This window comes from Hemicordylus capensis, chromosome 3 (genome assembly GCF_027244095.1).
Source record: "Hemicordylus capensis ecotype Gifberg chromosome 3, rHemCap1.1.pri, whole genome shotgun sequence".
In the NCBI taxonomy this organism is placed as follows: Eukaryota; Metazoa; Chordata; class Lepidosauria; order Squamata; family Cordylidae; genus Hemicordylus; species Hemicordylus capensis.
In genome coordinates, this window is record NC_069659.1 from 2,174,359 (window position 1) to 2,188,928 (window position 14,570).

A 14,570-nucleotide genomic window follows, 5' to 3' on the forward strand; every position below is an offset into this window, starting at 1 on the left:
GGTCTTGTATTCCGAACCTTGGAGGTTCCACTCTTCCATTGCCAGGGCTTTGGAGTAAGGGCCAAGGTTGCCCCCAGAGTACGTGAGGGCTGGTCATCCTCACTTCCAAAACTTGCTGAGTTCACTTAGAACAAATATGATTAGTATTTATGAGAGATTTAGGAGACTTTTGGAGAGAGAGCATAGATCAGTGGCAGAGCAGGTGCTTTGCACGCAGAAGGTTCTTGGTGCAATCCTTAGTATATACATCTTGTAGGGCTGAACCCACCACCACCACTACCCCAGATTGTGGTGTGCTGCTGCCATTCAGAATAGATAGCACTTTGGTAGATGGAGCAGTGTTCTTACTTGATACAAGACAGCTTTATCTAGAGAGGGAGTAAAGAATGTGGCAGTGTTCGGTCTTCAGAAATGCACACAAGGTGCTGGATGCAATATAGACACATTTGACCATTCAAGGGCCTTTAGTTCTGGGAGTTTGGCATGCACATACTAGTGAACTGAGAGGAGCATTGGGCTTGATTCTTGATTTTGAGTGGTGCATTAGATTCTAGTGGAGACCATCACATGTGGTAGATGTTTTATTTTTAGAGAAGAGGTGCTGCATGCCGGTTGGTTCTTTGGAACTGTGGAGTTCTCCTTGGTGGAAGCCTCTAAAAGGCTAGCAGACATTCCTTGGAGAACTGTAAGGACCCAAAAGAGAGAGGTGAGCCAGGTGACCTTTTCCTGTCACTTTATTCTGTTCTATGATCCTATAATTTTCTTGTGACCGAGGAAAGTGAGGATATGAATAGTTGTAGCCGTGCTGCTTTGAATATTGTGCTTGTGTACATTTAGAAGTAAAATACAGGGTGGGAAGCAACTGCATATTTCTGGAAGGTTGGTGTTATATACAGTATATCAGTGCATTTTCTGGAAGGGCAGAGACTACAAAACAATCATCAGTTGTGGTGTTGGGCATCTGGATAGTGGTGGAGGCTATGTGGAATGGTGTGATGGTGGGGATGGGAATACAGTAGGGATTTTGAAAACATGGAGAAAACTGTATTTAGGCTCAACTTCCCAGTGTGTGCCTTCCAAAATAGCACTGGAATGCAGCAGAGCTTTGTGCTCTTTAATTTGTGTGTTCTCATGGCTGCCCTGGGCAGAAATGGTTATATAACAAGGAGAACTAGCGCTTAATCTAGTCTGGCTCAAGAGGGCACTTTTTAAAATTTGAGCAATGTGCAGTTGCTGATTTGAATCTTCTAAACATTTTTCTGTGGCTAAGAGCTATTGACTCTTACCTGGTAACAAATGTGACAGGTAGACCTTATCTAGATATGTGGTGGCTGTGCCTGCCCAACTAGCTTTTGTTGCTTCTAGCCAAGCTTTGCTAGCAACAGTGAGTGAGCCAGCGTGGTGCAGTGGTTAGAGTGCTGGACTAGGACCAGGGAGACCTGAGTTCGAATCTCCATTCAGCCATGATGCTAGCTGGGTGACTCTGGGCCAGTCACTTCTCTCTCAGCCTAACCTACTTCACAGGGTTGTTGTGAGGAGAAACTCAAGTATGTAGTACACTGCTCTGGGCTCCTTGGAGGAAGAACGGGATATAAATGTAATAAATAAATAATGTACAAAGCAGCTGCACAGAATGGTATGGGCAGGATTTCTGATGGAGAGTTGTGAGCTCCTTTGGGAGAGGGAATAATTGTTTGGTTTATCTTGCTTTGAGAACTTGTTTTGTAGAAAAGTGGTATATAAATATAGCTAATATCATGTTTTTTGATTAACTGGTTTAGCAGTAGCCCATGTGGAAAGGGTCTCAGGGCCACAGTTAATTACAAGTGGGATGTGAGTCAGCAGCACACATTGTGCTGCAAAAAAAAAAAAAGGCTAATGTGAGTTCAGGCTGTATTGATAGAACCATAGATTCTAAGTCATGAGAAGTAATCATTCCACTTCATGCCACAATAATCAGACTTCATCTGGAGTCCTGGGCTCTGCTGCGCTTGAAGAAGAATGTAGACTAATTGGACTGGGTTCAGAGGAGGGCAGTGAGATCTTGTTTTCCAGATGCCTGTGAGGAAAAGGTGAAGGAACTGTGTATGCTTAGCCTGCAGAAGAGGAAACTGAGCGGGGATATGATAGCAATCTGCAAATACCTAAAATGCCGTTGCGTAGAAGAGGGCAAAGACTTGGACTGGATTTAAAGAACAACTTGGGAGGAGAGCTGGTCTTGGGGTAGCAAGCGTGCATTGTCCCCTTTACTAAGCAGAGCCCACCCTAGTTTGCATTTGAATGGGTTATTACTGTGTGAGCACTGTAAGATATTCCCTTTAGGGGATGGGGCCGCTCTGGGAAGATGAAGGTTCAAAGTTCCCTCCCTGGTAGCATCTCCAGGATAGGTCTGGGAGAGACTCCTGCCTACAACCTTGGAGAAGTTGTTGCCAGTCTGGGTAGAAAATACTGAGCTAGATGGAGCAATGGTCTTGGTAGAAGGCAGCTTCCTAGGTTCCTGTGTAACTGGATTTAATAGATTTAAGTTACAGGAGGACAGATTTTGAACAAATATTCAGAGCTGTTTGAAAATGGGTCTGATTTACCTGGTGGGGGTTGTGGGCTCTCCTTCTCAGGTGGCCATTAAGTAGAGGCTGCATAGCCATTTGTTGAGAATGTTCTAGTTCTGGGTATCCTGCATTAAAAAAACCAACATTAATTTGGATATACCATGTCATAGGGTAATGGGAATCCCGAGGGGGTGAATGTGGACTTTGTGGAGTAGCCTGGAACAAGAGAAAGGTGAGCGTTTGACTAAGTAGCATTTAGACCTTGTTAGACTTCTATATAAGATCTAGGAATGAAAACTGAGCTACTATAGTAATTTATTTTTATTGGTCTCTAAATGTCTCATGGAATCAAAGTGTTAATCTGTCTGTCATAGGAGATCAGGGAAGAACTTATAGGGCTTTCTGTGGGGAGGAAACTCAGAGCATTTCTTGCCTCTGGAGCCAGTACAGAAAAAGTCCTTCTCCTGGTAGAAGACAGCTGTGCTTCTCTAAAAGCTGATCCTCACAGTAGAGCTGAAGGGCGGGGGGCGGGCTTGTGTAGCAGAAGGTGAGGCGCTGACTACTTTGAGTTAGCAAAGTCACTTACACATGGTACTAGTATAGCTAATTATTTTAAATGGTTCATTGAAATGGCTGCTCTTCAGATGAGTAGCTGTGAGAGGTGGCATCTGCTCAGCTGCTCCTCCATCCATCCTCTGTCCATTTGTGCCAGTGTGATGCTGCAGCCTGATTTTCACACCTCCCTCAGCCCTCTCATGCCAGGACTGACAGCTGCCTCAGTGCCCAGCAGTGACTTGCCACACAAGGAAGTTCTGCAGCACTGTGCCAGACCATGCTCCTGTGAGTCTGTCCTCTAGCCTTGGGTGAGGAAACACAGCCAGACTCTTGATGTGAGTCCATGCACTGTCTTTCGCTCGGAGTGGAGATAAAGTCTGTTAAAAGTCTGTTGAACTGTACTGTGTTTTGGTGGGGGGGGAGGTGATTGTGTGCTGTGTTGGCTGCCAGTCTTGGCAGGTGCACTCTTTTGACCCACCAGAAAAGACCCTGTGCAGCATTGCCCAGCAGGAGTCAGAAAATGGAGGCTGGGGTGAGGCAGCCTGACTATGCAGGCTTCCTTGTCAGGCTGTTCTGAGGATGAAGAACCGTGAATCTAGAAATAGATACTGGTAGCTGAGGAGGCGGCTTATCAGTAAGGACATGCAGCATTTGACTCAAGAGTCTGCTGCTCTGCAAGTGATGTTCACGCTAGAAGTTACAGAAGAGACCCTAAGGTGAGATAAGAGCTTAGGGCATGATCTAGGAAAGGATTGCCCAGCATTCCTTTCTGGATTGCATAGAGAAGCCAAACACTTTTCTCATTATTTTAAAAGTATTTATCCAAACGACAAGGCTGATCCTTACCTTGATACTTGGGAAAGGAACAGTCAGTGGCACGTTACTTAAAAGAATGGTGAAGCAATGGGAAGGCAGTGAACAAAGAGGCATTTATTCTCTGTGGGGTAAGTGCTGCAAATTGGGCGGGGGGGGGGAACCACCTTGTTACTGATCTCAATGCCTGCCTACGTATATGTGGCATTTGTGTGCAACAACAGTGTTTCCTTTCCTAGAGATATGCTCCTCAGGGATCGGAGCTTGGCCACAGCTTCCCATGAAGCACATACTCGGTAGCAAAGCCAGATTTGGTGCTAAATAAAATGAATCACAGAAATACAATCTCAGTGTTTGGGTCTAGTTTTCACTGAGGTGGTATACCTGTGTTTGGCTGTATCACTTCAGATTGCTGGGAAAGGCCACATGTTCTCTGTACAAGCCAATTGCTGCCACACAGAAGACTAGATGTTTATCTCCCTGATGCCTGGTTTTTTTAATATGCTGGGGATTTCTTTTATATGCAGGAAAACTTAACATTGGGAGCTCCACCTGCCCCACAGTCTGAGGCAGCACAGTCCAGGCACAGATTTACCCACCTCTGTGAGACTCGGCCTTGTAGATGGAATTCTGGGCAACAGATGCTGGGGAAGAACAGGAGCTGGCTGTATTCAGCATCCCTGAGCAGCCGGGGGCATTTGTCTGGCCACCCTCAGAGGTGGACAGTCGTTAGTTGATAATGCTAACTTGCATGCTTTCTTTTATGTTTTTTCAGTACTGGCTGGCTAGTCCTCTCTTTTAGAGCTTAGGAACTGCCATGGGACCTGGTGTTAACAGGAAGGGTTGTTTTTAAAAAAATGAATTGAATAGAAATACATACCATCTTGCAGCATAAACTGGTGTGTGATGCTATGGTTCCACACAGTTTAGTCCAGCCTATACAACATAAAGCCTGAGGGCCAAACCAGGCCCGTGGAGACTGTTTTGCTGCCCCACAGGTAGGGATATTCTGCAGCAACATCATCTCAGAAAGGCAGACAGTTACTTTTGGGTCATGGGAGCATAGGAAGCTGTCGTACGCCGAGTCAGATGCTTGGTCCATCTAGTTCAATATTGTCTACACAGACTGGCAGCTCCAAGGTTGCAGACAGGAGATGCTGCCAGGGAGGGAACTTGGAACTTTCTGCATGCAAGCGCTCTTCCCAGAGTTTCCCCATCCACTTATGGGAAAATCTTTCAATGCTTACACATGTATTTATTTATTATTATTATTTTATTTATTCAGTTCCTATACCGCCCTTCAAAAAATGGCTCAGGGTGGTTTACACAGAGAGATAATGAATGAATGAATAAATAAATAAATAAATAAGATGGATCCCTGTCCCCAAAGGGCTCACAATCTAAAAAGAAACATAAGATAGACACCAGCAACAGTCACTGGAGGTACTATGCTGGGGGTGGATAGGGCCAGTTACTCTCCCCCTGCTAAATAAAGAAAATCACCACATTAATAGGTGCTTCTTTGGCAAGTTAGCATGTAATCTCTCATTGAAATGCAAACCAGGGCAGACCCTGCTTAGCATAGGGGGAAATTCATGCTTGCTGTCACAAGACCAGCTCTTCTCCAAGGGGGACACCCTCTGTTCTTTCCGAAACTGCCCTACAGCACCATCCTATGCACATTTACTTGGAAATGTTCCTGCAGTGAGGCTTACTCCCAACTAAACATGTCTAGGAGAGCAGCCTGAAAGCAGCAGCAATTTAGGGAGAGGACTTGGCATTTGTTTGGGGCTGGCATGCACTCCAGGGGCCCCACTGACTGAGCAGGGGCAGGACCTATTTCCTGACTATTAGCCTTCGTTAAATTTGTGAGTCTCTTGATGAGGTGAAAAGATCCGCAAGTAACTAACTGCTTTCATTACTGTTTTTAATAATTTTTAATGAAACAGTGCACTGGAAATGGCCCTCGGCCCCTGCACATGGCCAGTTCTAGCCCAGCGGGACAAGGGAGTTGTGCACCCCTGGCTTAGTTGATCTCTTAGATTGGAGACAGTGGTGGGTTGAATGGACTTGCGAGGCATTTCCTCAAGGAAGAGAACTTGTAGGATTGCTGTGCCTATGACATGCCCTCTCTTCAGATCTCATGTCCGTTTGTTGTCCAGTTTCCTGTTTTGATTGGATCATATACCACCACAGGAGCATCAGTCTGTGGCCAAGTTTATTTTGGAGTGCAGCTCAGGTCAGCAGCTCAAACTGGCTTAGTTGCATAACACTTCTCAAGCTTTTATAAATTGGGGTTAGACTCCTGAGTGAAGAATTCAGGTCCCTTCTTGCAGCACTTTCTTCATAAAGTATTTCTAAAGTGTCCAACATCTTGAAGAGTTTTCGGTATAGACATCGACTAGGCTGTTGTTCCAGCACTGGGGAAGCATCTTGCAGAACTCCATGGCTCACTGTGAATCAGAGATGTGGGGTTAAGAAGAATGTAGAATTGAAAAATTTTCTGGAAGTCTTCCCATGCAGTTTTTTCCTCATTTGCATTAAAATTCCTCCAGACTGCTATACAAACTTTGCTGATACCCTAAGTAGATAGTGGTCTTATTTGGCGTGATGTTGGATCTATATACTGTTTTTCATTTTCTTTTTAGAATCCCATCATATTAACTTCCCAAGCTGTACCTCAAGTAGTGGTGTGCATGGAACCGCACCTCCGCGGTCCGGCACTGGGGAGGGATGCTCTTTAAGGTTGGGGGAGAGTGTACTTACCCCTCGCGCCACTTTCCCCCCTCCAGCGCTCCTGGTTTTCAACACATTTGGGGAGGCAGGGTACCTCCCTGCCTCCCCTTCCCCTGTTCCTCGGCAAAAAGCTTCAAAAGTCTGTGTGTGTGCATGCCGCGCATCACGTCCGTGCATTGTGTGCATGTCTGACATATGCACGCACACGACACACGGATGTGACGCACACGCAGTCAGGCTTTTGAAGCTTTTTGCCGGGGGAAGGGGCGGCAGGGAGGTACCCTGTCTCCCCAAATGCGTTAAAAACCAGGAGCGCTGGAGGGGGAAAACCGGCGGGAGGGGTAAGTGCACCCTCCCTCGCCCTTAAAGGTCCACACACACACACACCAGCGTTGAAACACCAAACTGGCCCCAGGTCCAGACCGGTCCAGAGGCACTTAGAATGGGTTCCGGACCAGTCCGTGCACATCCCTAACCTCAAGTAACCAAGTAGTTGAACTGAACTATTTGGGGGGCAGGGGGAGAATCAATAAAGCACTTAATGTGCTTTAAATGTTGTATTGAAACAAATTCAAAGCTTTATGTAGAAAGCAATTTTATTGGAAATAAAACATATTTGTCCTCTCCCACACACCACCTAGGATAACCACTGAAAAACATTAAATTCAACTTTGAAGTTGTCAGGCATGCATGATATTACATGGGTATCCATTCATTGCTACTAATGATGTAGCATTACTAATAATGAATGATGTTACTAAGGTAATAATGAAGTAATGACATTTTAGAAATGGAAGCATTTCCCATAGAAACCGGAAATATGGGGGAAACATTTTGAATTTTCCATTTTGGGAATTTTCCCACAGAAAATTTTAAACTTCACATCTCTTCTGTAAAGCAAGGAACAAGGTTTTTCCTATATATTTCAAGACTGATTGCTACTCATGTGGGTCTCAAACTAGTGCTAGTACAAACTGTGGGCATCTGTCAGCTGTGGGCAAGGGAAGCAGCAAAGGTTCAGTGGCATCTTAGTGAAATATTAATCAAATGCCAGGCAGCTGTCTGTCTTTGGCAGTTTGTTTAATGAGTTCATTAACAACAAAGCTCTGATTCTTTAGCCTCAGTTCATCCTCTGGCAGTGTCTCATCCTTTCTCCTCCTTGGAGCCATTCAGATGCTGTTCAGGCCAGTGACCTTGGCTGTCCTTCTCTTCCCGTTTCTTGTTTTTGAAGAAGAAAAATAGGTTACCTTGTGAATCTGGCACTTCCTTAATACGTAAAAGCACCATGAAATGGTCACAATTCTGAAATATGTATGTTGTCATTTCCCTTATTTCTGTTTTGTTTTGCACAATTATATGGGCAGCAAAGAAAAACCGGCGGACTCGCAAACTCCTATACAAAGAATTGCATAGGTTATGTTATGCTTGCTTGACTTGTATCAGGTTGCCTTGGCAACCACCAGACAGAGAACTTCAGTTGATCTAATACTTGCATTACCTAGATACTGGTGGTCGTAGATGTGTGGAGAGTTTCTAATCCTACTGTAGGTCACAGATGTGTCAAAATGATGTGTTTCTGGCAGGCATTCAAAAGTTCTTGATCAGTGTAAACTTTCTACTCTCTTAGCCCCATTTATTTACGGCCATTGCAAAACCTGATTCTGCCAGAGATTCAGATTTGGCATTCTAGCTTTCTGTGATGGATATCTGAAGATAGATATCTGTAGGGCTTTCTCCCATGCAGCAACCTCGTGGATATTTCTCAAAACTGGATTAGACTAAGACTTTTATTTTCTCTGTTTAGGGTTTGAGAACCTAAAACCACCGCAAAATGTTTAACAAATCATTTGGCACGCCTTTTGGAGGCACCACAGGCGGCTTTGGGACAACTTCAACTTTTGGGCAGAGTAAGTACAATTTTTCTAATTGGGGAGAAGCTTGTGAATGATCTGTCAGTTTGGGCTTCAGTACTCTTCTTGTAAATGTTCATCTTGAAAATATAGACTGTCCTGAGTCTTGGTGTTGTTGGCCTAAAGATTCACTGGTTTGTCTGTCTGAGTGGCTTGGATTAGTCGCAAGGATGGCAGATGTTTGCAGTCCTGATGGTAGTGGCTTGCAGAACCTTGTGCTGCTCAGGATGTGTTCCACTTGCATGAAGATGGCTTAACATCCTGCATGTCAGCTGAGGCTGTAACATAGTGCATGGCCAACTCTTGCTAAGCAGTTTCAGGCCTCCGGTATGCTCAGGCCAAACAGTGTCATTGCTCAACTCCTCTTACTCCTTTGCAGATGCTGGCTTTGGGACTACAAGTGGAGGAGCATTTGGAACGTCTGCATTTGGATCAAATAACAACACAGGGGGCCTCTTTGGGAGTACGCAGGCCAAGCCAGGTACAGGTATTGTAGTTGCCTCTCCTTCCTTGACTAGCACTCTTTGACTGTGGTGCACTTTCTGGTGTTTAATCTGGCTGGGTATTTCTTTTTTTCAGGAGGCTTGTTTGGTGCAAGCACCTTTAGCCAGCCAGCCACGTCCTCCACGAGCACCGGCTTTGGGTTTGGAACATCAACAGGAACTTCTAGTGGCTTGTTTGGAACAGCGAGCACCGGCGGAGGTCTCTTCTCATCCCAGAACAATGCTTTTGCACAGAATAAACCTGCAGGGTTTGGCAGTGAGTATAGTCTCCTTTGGTTTGGAAAATACCATTGGAATAGTTCTTTGCATAAGACCGTTGCCTGGGTCTTGATGCTGAGCCAAATACTGCCATCTTGAGTATGGCATCTTTTCCTTTTCTGTTGACTTGGGGATGGATTCCAGGAGATGGTGGTTCAGACTGTCTGATTTCTGTCATGAGGGTGTTTCTCAGCAGAAGAATAGGAAGCGTTTTAGGAGCAGCTGTGGCTTTATTACTTTCCTAGGAGTATCTCTGTCCTGCTGACCTGCTCTTCCAAGGATCTCTTGTCTCCTGGTTTTTTCATTTTAAGTGTGTGGTCTGCTTAAGACTGTTATGTGTTGACAGAAGCAAATTAAACGGACTAGGAATCAAGGGTGCTGCTTCCCCATTGTTCAAGGATGACTAGATTGACTGGAACTGTAGCCCTTTCTTTAGGAAATGGGACATGTGATATCTACTAACTTGTTCTTGCCGCAGCAATATACTTAGAGTGGCCCACTGAGTCTGTTTTCACTTGTCTGACATTCTAAAGGCTTAAGGTAATCTGGGAAGTGGTATGTACATTGGTGGTACCAAGTTAGTAATTGAATAAGCTGGTATCTGAGACATAGATTTTTGCAGAAGCTGCCAGTACTTTGAAAGAATGAAGGTGCAAGCTGATTCCTCCTGGCCTACATCAACTTTGATTGATTGATTGAATTTATATACTGCCTAGTATAACAATCTCTAGGCGGTTTACAGAATTAAAACATACAACGCATTTAAAATTCATAAAAAGATAAAAATTATAGATAAAAACACATTAAAATTTTAAAATGCAACGTCAGTTGAAGGCCTGGGAAAACAGGTGCGTCTTCAGGGTCCTCCTAAAAGCAAACAGAGAAGGAGATGCTCTTATTTCAGTAGGGAGCACGTTCCAAAGCTCTGGGACAGCCACAGAAAAGGCCTGGTCCCAAGTTGCCACCAAATGCATTTGCGGCACCCATAGTCGGACCTCTCCAGATGGCCTTAATAGGTGACCGGGTTCACAACAGAGAAGGTGCTCTCTTAAATACCCTGAACCTAAGCCATTATGGGCCTTATAGGTAATAACTAGCCATTTGTATTTCATTCGGAAACCCGTCGGCAGCCAGTGCAGTTCTTTTAGAATTGGTGTTATATAGTCCCTTCGGGTAAACCCAGAGACCAGTTTGGCTGCTGCATTCTGTACCAGTTGTAGTTTCCAAACTACGTACAAAGGCAGCCCCACGTAGAGTGCATTACAGTAGTCAAGCCTAGAGGTCACCAGCATATGTACTACTGTTTTAAGGTCACTAATCTCCAAGAATGGATGTATCTGGCGTATTAGCCAAAGCTGATAAAAAGCACTCCTGGCCACAGCCTCAACCTGAGAGACCATGGAGAGTTTGGGATCCAGAAGCACTCCCAGGCTACAAACCTAGTCTTTTAGGGGGAGTGTAACCCCATCCGGAACTAGACAACTTTCAGATCAGTTTTCTCTCAGATGTGCATTGTGCTCCAAGATGGGGCCCAAACATTTGAGGGGTAGGGGAGTGTGTACACAATACCTGGACTTAGAGTGTGGGGTGGGGGCATATTTCAGGTCTACTGAGCCTAGAGAAATGATCATCCTTGGGCACTGCTCTAAGGTGTACTCTGCCCAGAGGCTCTAGCTTTAGGCGTGTTGAAATATCTTTAAGAAAACAATAGTTGGCATGAGTAGTGTGATCTATCTAAGGCTATCCTGAAACGTTGCCTCTGTCCTTTAAATATGTTGAATCTTTGACTCACGAGTGAGATACATCATGCCCTTGGGAGATGCATCCAGTTCACTCTGTGTCAACAGAACAGGGAGTTTCAGCAGGGGGAGGGAAAAGCAGGTTTCAGAAAGTAGGAGGATGTTAATAATGGATGGGGAGGCAGCCTGTCTTCGTACTTTTTGAGGTACAAAGATAAATTTAAAAAATGGCAAAGGTTCTTGTTACAGGGGATAGCACTAGAGCAAATGAGGTAGGGGTTCAAGGAAGATGTGCAGGCTAATGGAAATATATTGGTGTCCCTCTTTGCAAAGCCTTCACTGTAGATCTGTTAATGGAAAATGCTACGGCTCCCAGGGTGATTCCCATCATTGGACTTGAACAGGTAATAGGACATACTCATGGGTGCCAGAAAATATGTCAGGGTAACACCTCTCCTGCAGTCATTTCACTGGCTGCCTATTCGCTTCTGAGTTCAATTTAAGGTCCTGGTTTTGACCTTCAAAGCCTTGCAGAGTTTGGTGCCTGTCTACCTACAGACCCGCCTCTCCCATCCAGTTACATCCCGTCCAGTCGGATAATCTCAGATGGCCCTTTTGTTGGTCCCTGATTTCCGAGTGGTTCGGGGCACTAGGACCCTTGAAAGGGCCTTCTCGGTTGCTGCCCCACTTCTCTGGAACTCACTTCTCTGGAACTCTCTTCCACTTCAGATTCGTTTAGCCCCTTCCTTACTGATTTTTAAATCTCTATTGAAGACTTTTCTTTTTCACCAGGCTTTTGCCCTGTAGTTTACCTATTTGTTTTTTTTCTTTTTTGTTAGTTACTTTAGTTTTTTATTTAGAATCTAATTTTAATGTTGTCTTGCTTTGCATGTTTTTGTACACTGCCAAGAGTCTTCGGAGTGGGTGATATATTGAATGTTTCAAATAAATAATAGGAGCCTGAGCCACTTGCTGAAACTTTCTGCTTCCATTTGAGTTCTTACTCGGTTTTTTCTTTTTACAGACTTTGGGACAAGTACTAGCAGCGGTGGCCTGTTTGGGACCACCAACACCACCTCCAACCCATTTGGGGGGACTTCTGGATCCCTTTTTGGAACGGCTAGCTTTACCACCGTTCCGACTGGCACTACCATTAAATTCAACGTAAGTCCAATTTACTTCTAAAGACTAACTCCAGTCCTTATGCTGGACTGTGTTGTTCTTTAGTTTGGTGTTGCTGGACCTCTGATTCCAGGTGCAGGTACTTGGGGTGCACCTTTCAGTAAAAGGGTTTGAACAGAGCATGAGGGCAGGGGTTAGCCCCAAATGTCCATCGTTATTTTTATTGCAGCGTGTTAGCTTATCTGAATTATGACCTCTAATATGTCACAGCTTTGCCATAAGTAATGTTGCGTAAAGTCTCACGGTTGAAGGCAGATTGACAAGCGCAGACTAAATTTGTGTTTGAAAATGGTGAAAGAGAGCCTGAGCTCCTCTTACATGTGCAAGATCAAACAGTACTGAATTCAGATTCATTTTGTTGCTGCTTCGGCTTATGCTGCAAATGAAGAAAGGCTGAGGAGTGTGAAAATACTTGGTGGCTCTTGCTGTTCCACTTCTGACCATTCATAATGCTCTGTTAATTTAGGTCTAGAGGTGTATATGCAGGTAAACGAAACAGCAGAGTGGCGATTCCAGTTGTGAATAATGCAGACACAACCAACATTAGGGCCAACTTCTGTATGAGGAGAGGAGAGCTGGTCTAGAGGAGAGGAGAGCTGGTCTTGTGGTAGCAAGCATGACTCGTCCCCATAGCTAAGCAGGGTCTGCCCTGGTTGCATCTGAATGGGAGACTTGATGTGTGAGCACTGCAAGATATTCCCCTCAGGGGATGGAGCCGCTCTGGGAAGAGCAGAAGGTTTCAAGTTCCCTTCCTGGCAGCTTCTCCAAGATAGGGCTGGGAGAGATTCCTGCCTGCAACCTTGGAGAAGCCGCTGCCAGTCTGTGAAGACAATACTGAGCTACATAGACCAATGGTCTGACTTAGTGTATGGCAGTTTTCTATGTTCCTATGTTTAAGTGCAAAACAAAAGCACAAGGCATTTCTTGAGGGAACTCTTTTTTAGTGCGGAGGCCTTTTTAAGGAGATGATAGAATCCCTGCTCTTGAGAGTTCTGTAGCAGTTGATGGAGTAAAGATGTGGTGACAGTGAGAGTGACTTTGTGCCCTTCTGGGTGACTTTCCTGCTCAAGCACATTTTAAAGCAAACAGAGCAGCAGTGGGCACAGACCCAGAAAATGAGGGCTACCTTCCAGAGGGAGAAGGTCCCTCACAGCACAGCGAGCTTCGAGCAAGAGCCAAGGCAGGCCGTGGGCAAGAGCAGTAGCTGGCTTAGGACCAAGAAAGTGGGAAGATGTCTGTGTCTGCTGCAGATCAAGGCGAGCAAAGCTCTGCTGTTTGTGGGGAAGGTGGGATATGAGGGCAAAAGCATTCAGAGGCTTGTTCTAGGCATGCAGCAGACGAGTGGCTGGTGAGCTTCATAGCTGGACAGGAGTGTGAGAGCCTGGATATCTTTTGTCCAAGCCCAGTATGCTAGACACTGCATTAGGTCAGCTTTTCTGAAAATGCTTCTTGGCCCACTGAGCAATGGTTTGGGCACTCACAGGAGTGTTGCTGCTCTGTCCATTGAGGACTTTCAGCATCTGGGAAGCGGGAGTCAATCTACAGTAATCCTGACTGTCTCATTTTCTCTTTGCAGCCACCAACTGGCACAGACACTATGGTTAAATCTGGTGTCAGTACAAACATCAGCACGAAACATCAGTGTATTACTGCTATGAAAGAATATGAAAGTAAATCGCTGGAGGTCAGTCAGTCAAACGTCTGTCTGTAGTTGCTTGTTGTCCCTGCTTGTTGCCATTCACCAGCCCAGAATCCCAGGGCTCTCCTTTCCATCCATGCGGAGGTTGGCTTTTTTCAGAAGGAGAACTTGGCCGGCCTAGGAGGCACCTCTCATTTTGTAAGATTTGCCCAAAACTGGTTTTGCTCAGAAAGTCTGGAGAATGCTTCAGAGGTTTTACTGGAGCTAAAAGGAATGAGTCCCTTTGAGTAGGGACGGATGGGGAAAGCTGCTAAACTCGAAAATCAGATTAGAAATGCTTTCAGTGAGATACTGCAGAGGGCTCCCTGCATTGGAAAGAGGTGGAATGGAGGCGAGGCGCAAGGCTGTGTGTCTGTGCACGTAGACCCTTCCACATACAGCAGTCTTGGGCCACACAGTGGGTGGCTGTGTCACGTCCTGGTTGTCGGAGGGAAGGCGGTGGTGCCGAGATCTCTGGGACCCTGCTGATGTCTGCTCTGGGAAAGGGGCTCACTGTGGTGTTCTTGCTCTGTGAGAGCAGTGCTGAGCATCCAGGCAACTAGCTGCCTCCAAAAGCTTGTAATCCTTCCTTCTTATCTGTCTGTGTATCTGTCTATTTGACACATTTGTATACCACCTCAAATGCA

At 45.4% G+C, this 14,570-nt stretch overlaps 1 protein-coding gene across 5 annotated transcripts in view; it reads left to right on the forward strand.

Annotated features, from left to right (window-relative positions):
• Nucleotides 1-14,570, forward strand: part of NUP98 (nucleoporin 98 and 96 precursor) — a 62,490-nt gene that overhangs the window by 1,069 nt on the left and 46,851 nt on the right. For 3 of the 5 annotated variants that reach the window (XM_053308869.1, XM_053308874.1, XM_053308871.1), the window contains exons 2-6: nucleotides 8,458-8,560; nucleotides 8,943-9,050; nucleotides 9,143-9,322; nucleotides 12,088-12,227; nucleotides 13,822-13,929. In XM_053308869.1, coding sequence (XP_053164844.1) covers nucleotides 8,485-8,560; nucleotides 8,943-9,050; nucleotides 9,143-9,322; nucleotides 12,088-12,227; nucleotides 13,822-13,929 — 612 coding nt within the window. In that variant the 5' untranslated portion in view covers nucleotides 8,458-8,484. Of the gene's footprint in view, nucleotides 1-386; nucleotides 707-8,457; nucleotides 8,561-8,942; nucleotides 9,051-9,142; nucleotides 9,323-12,087; nucleotides 12,228-13,821; nucleotides 13,930-14,570 lie in introns of those variants that run through there. The other 2 variants (XM_053308870.1, XM_053308872.1) reach the window with 2 other exon arrangements.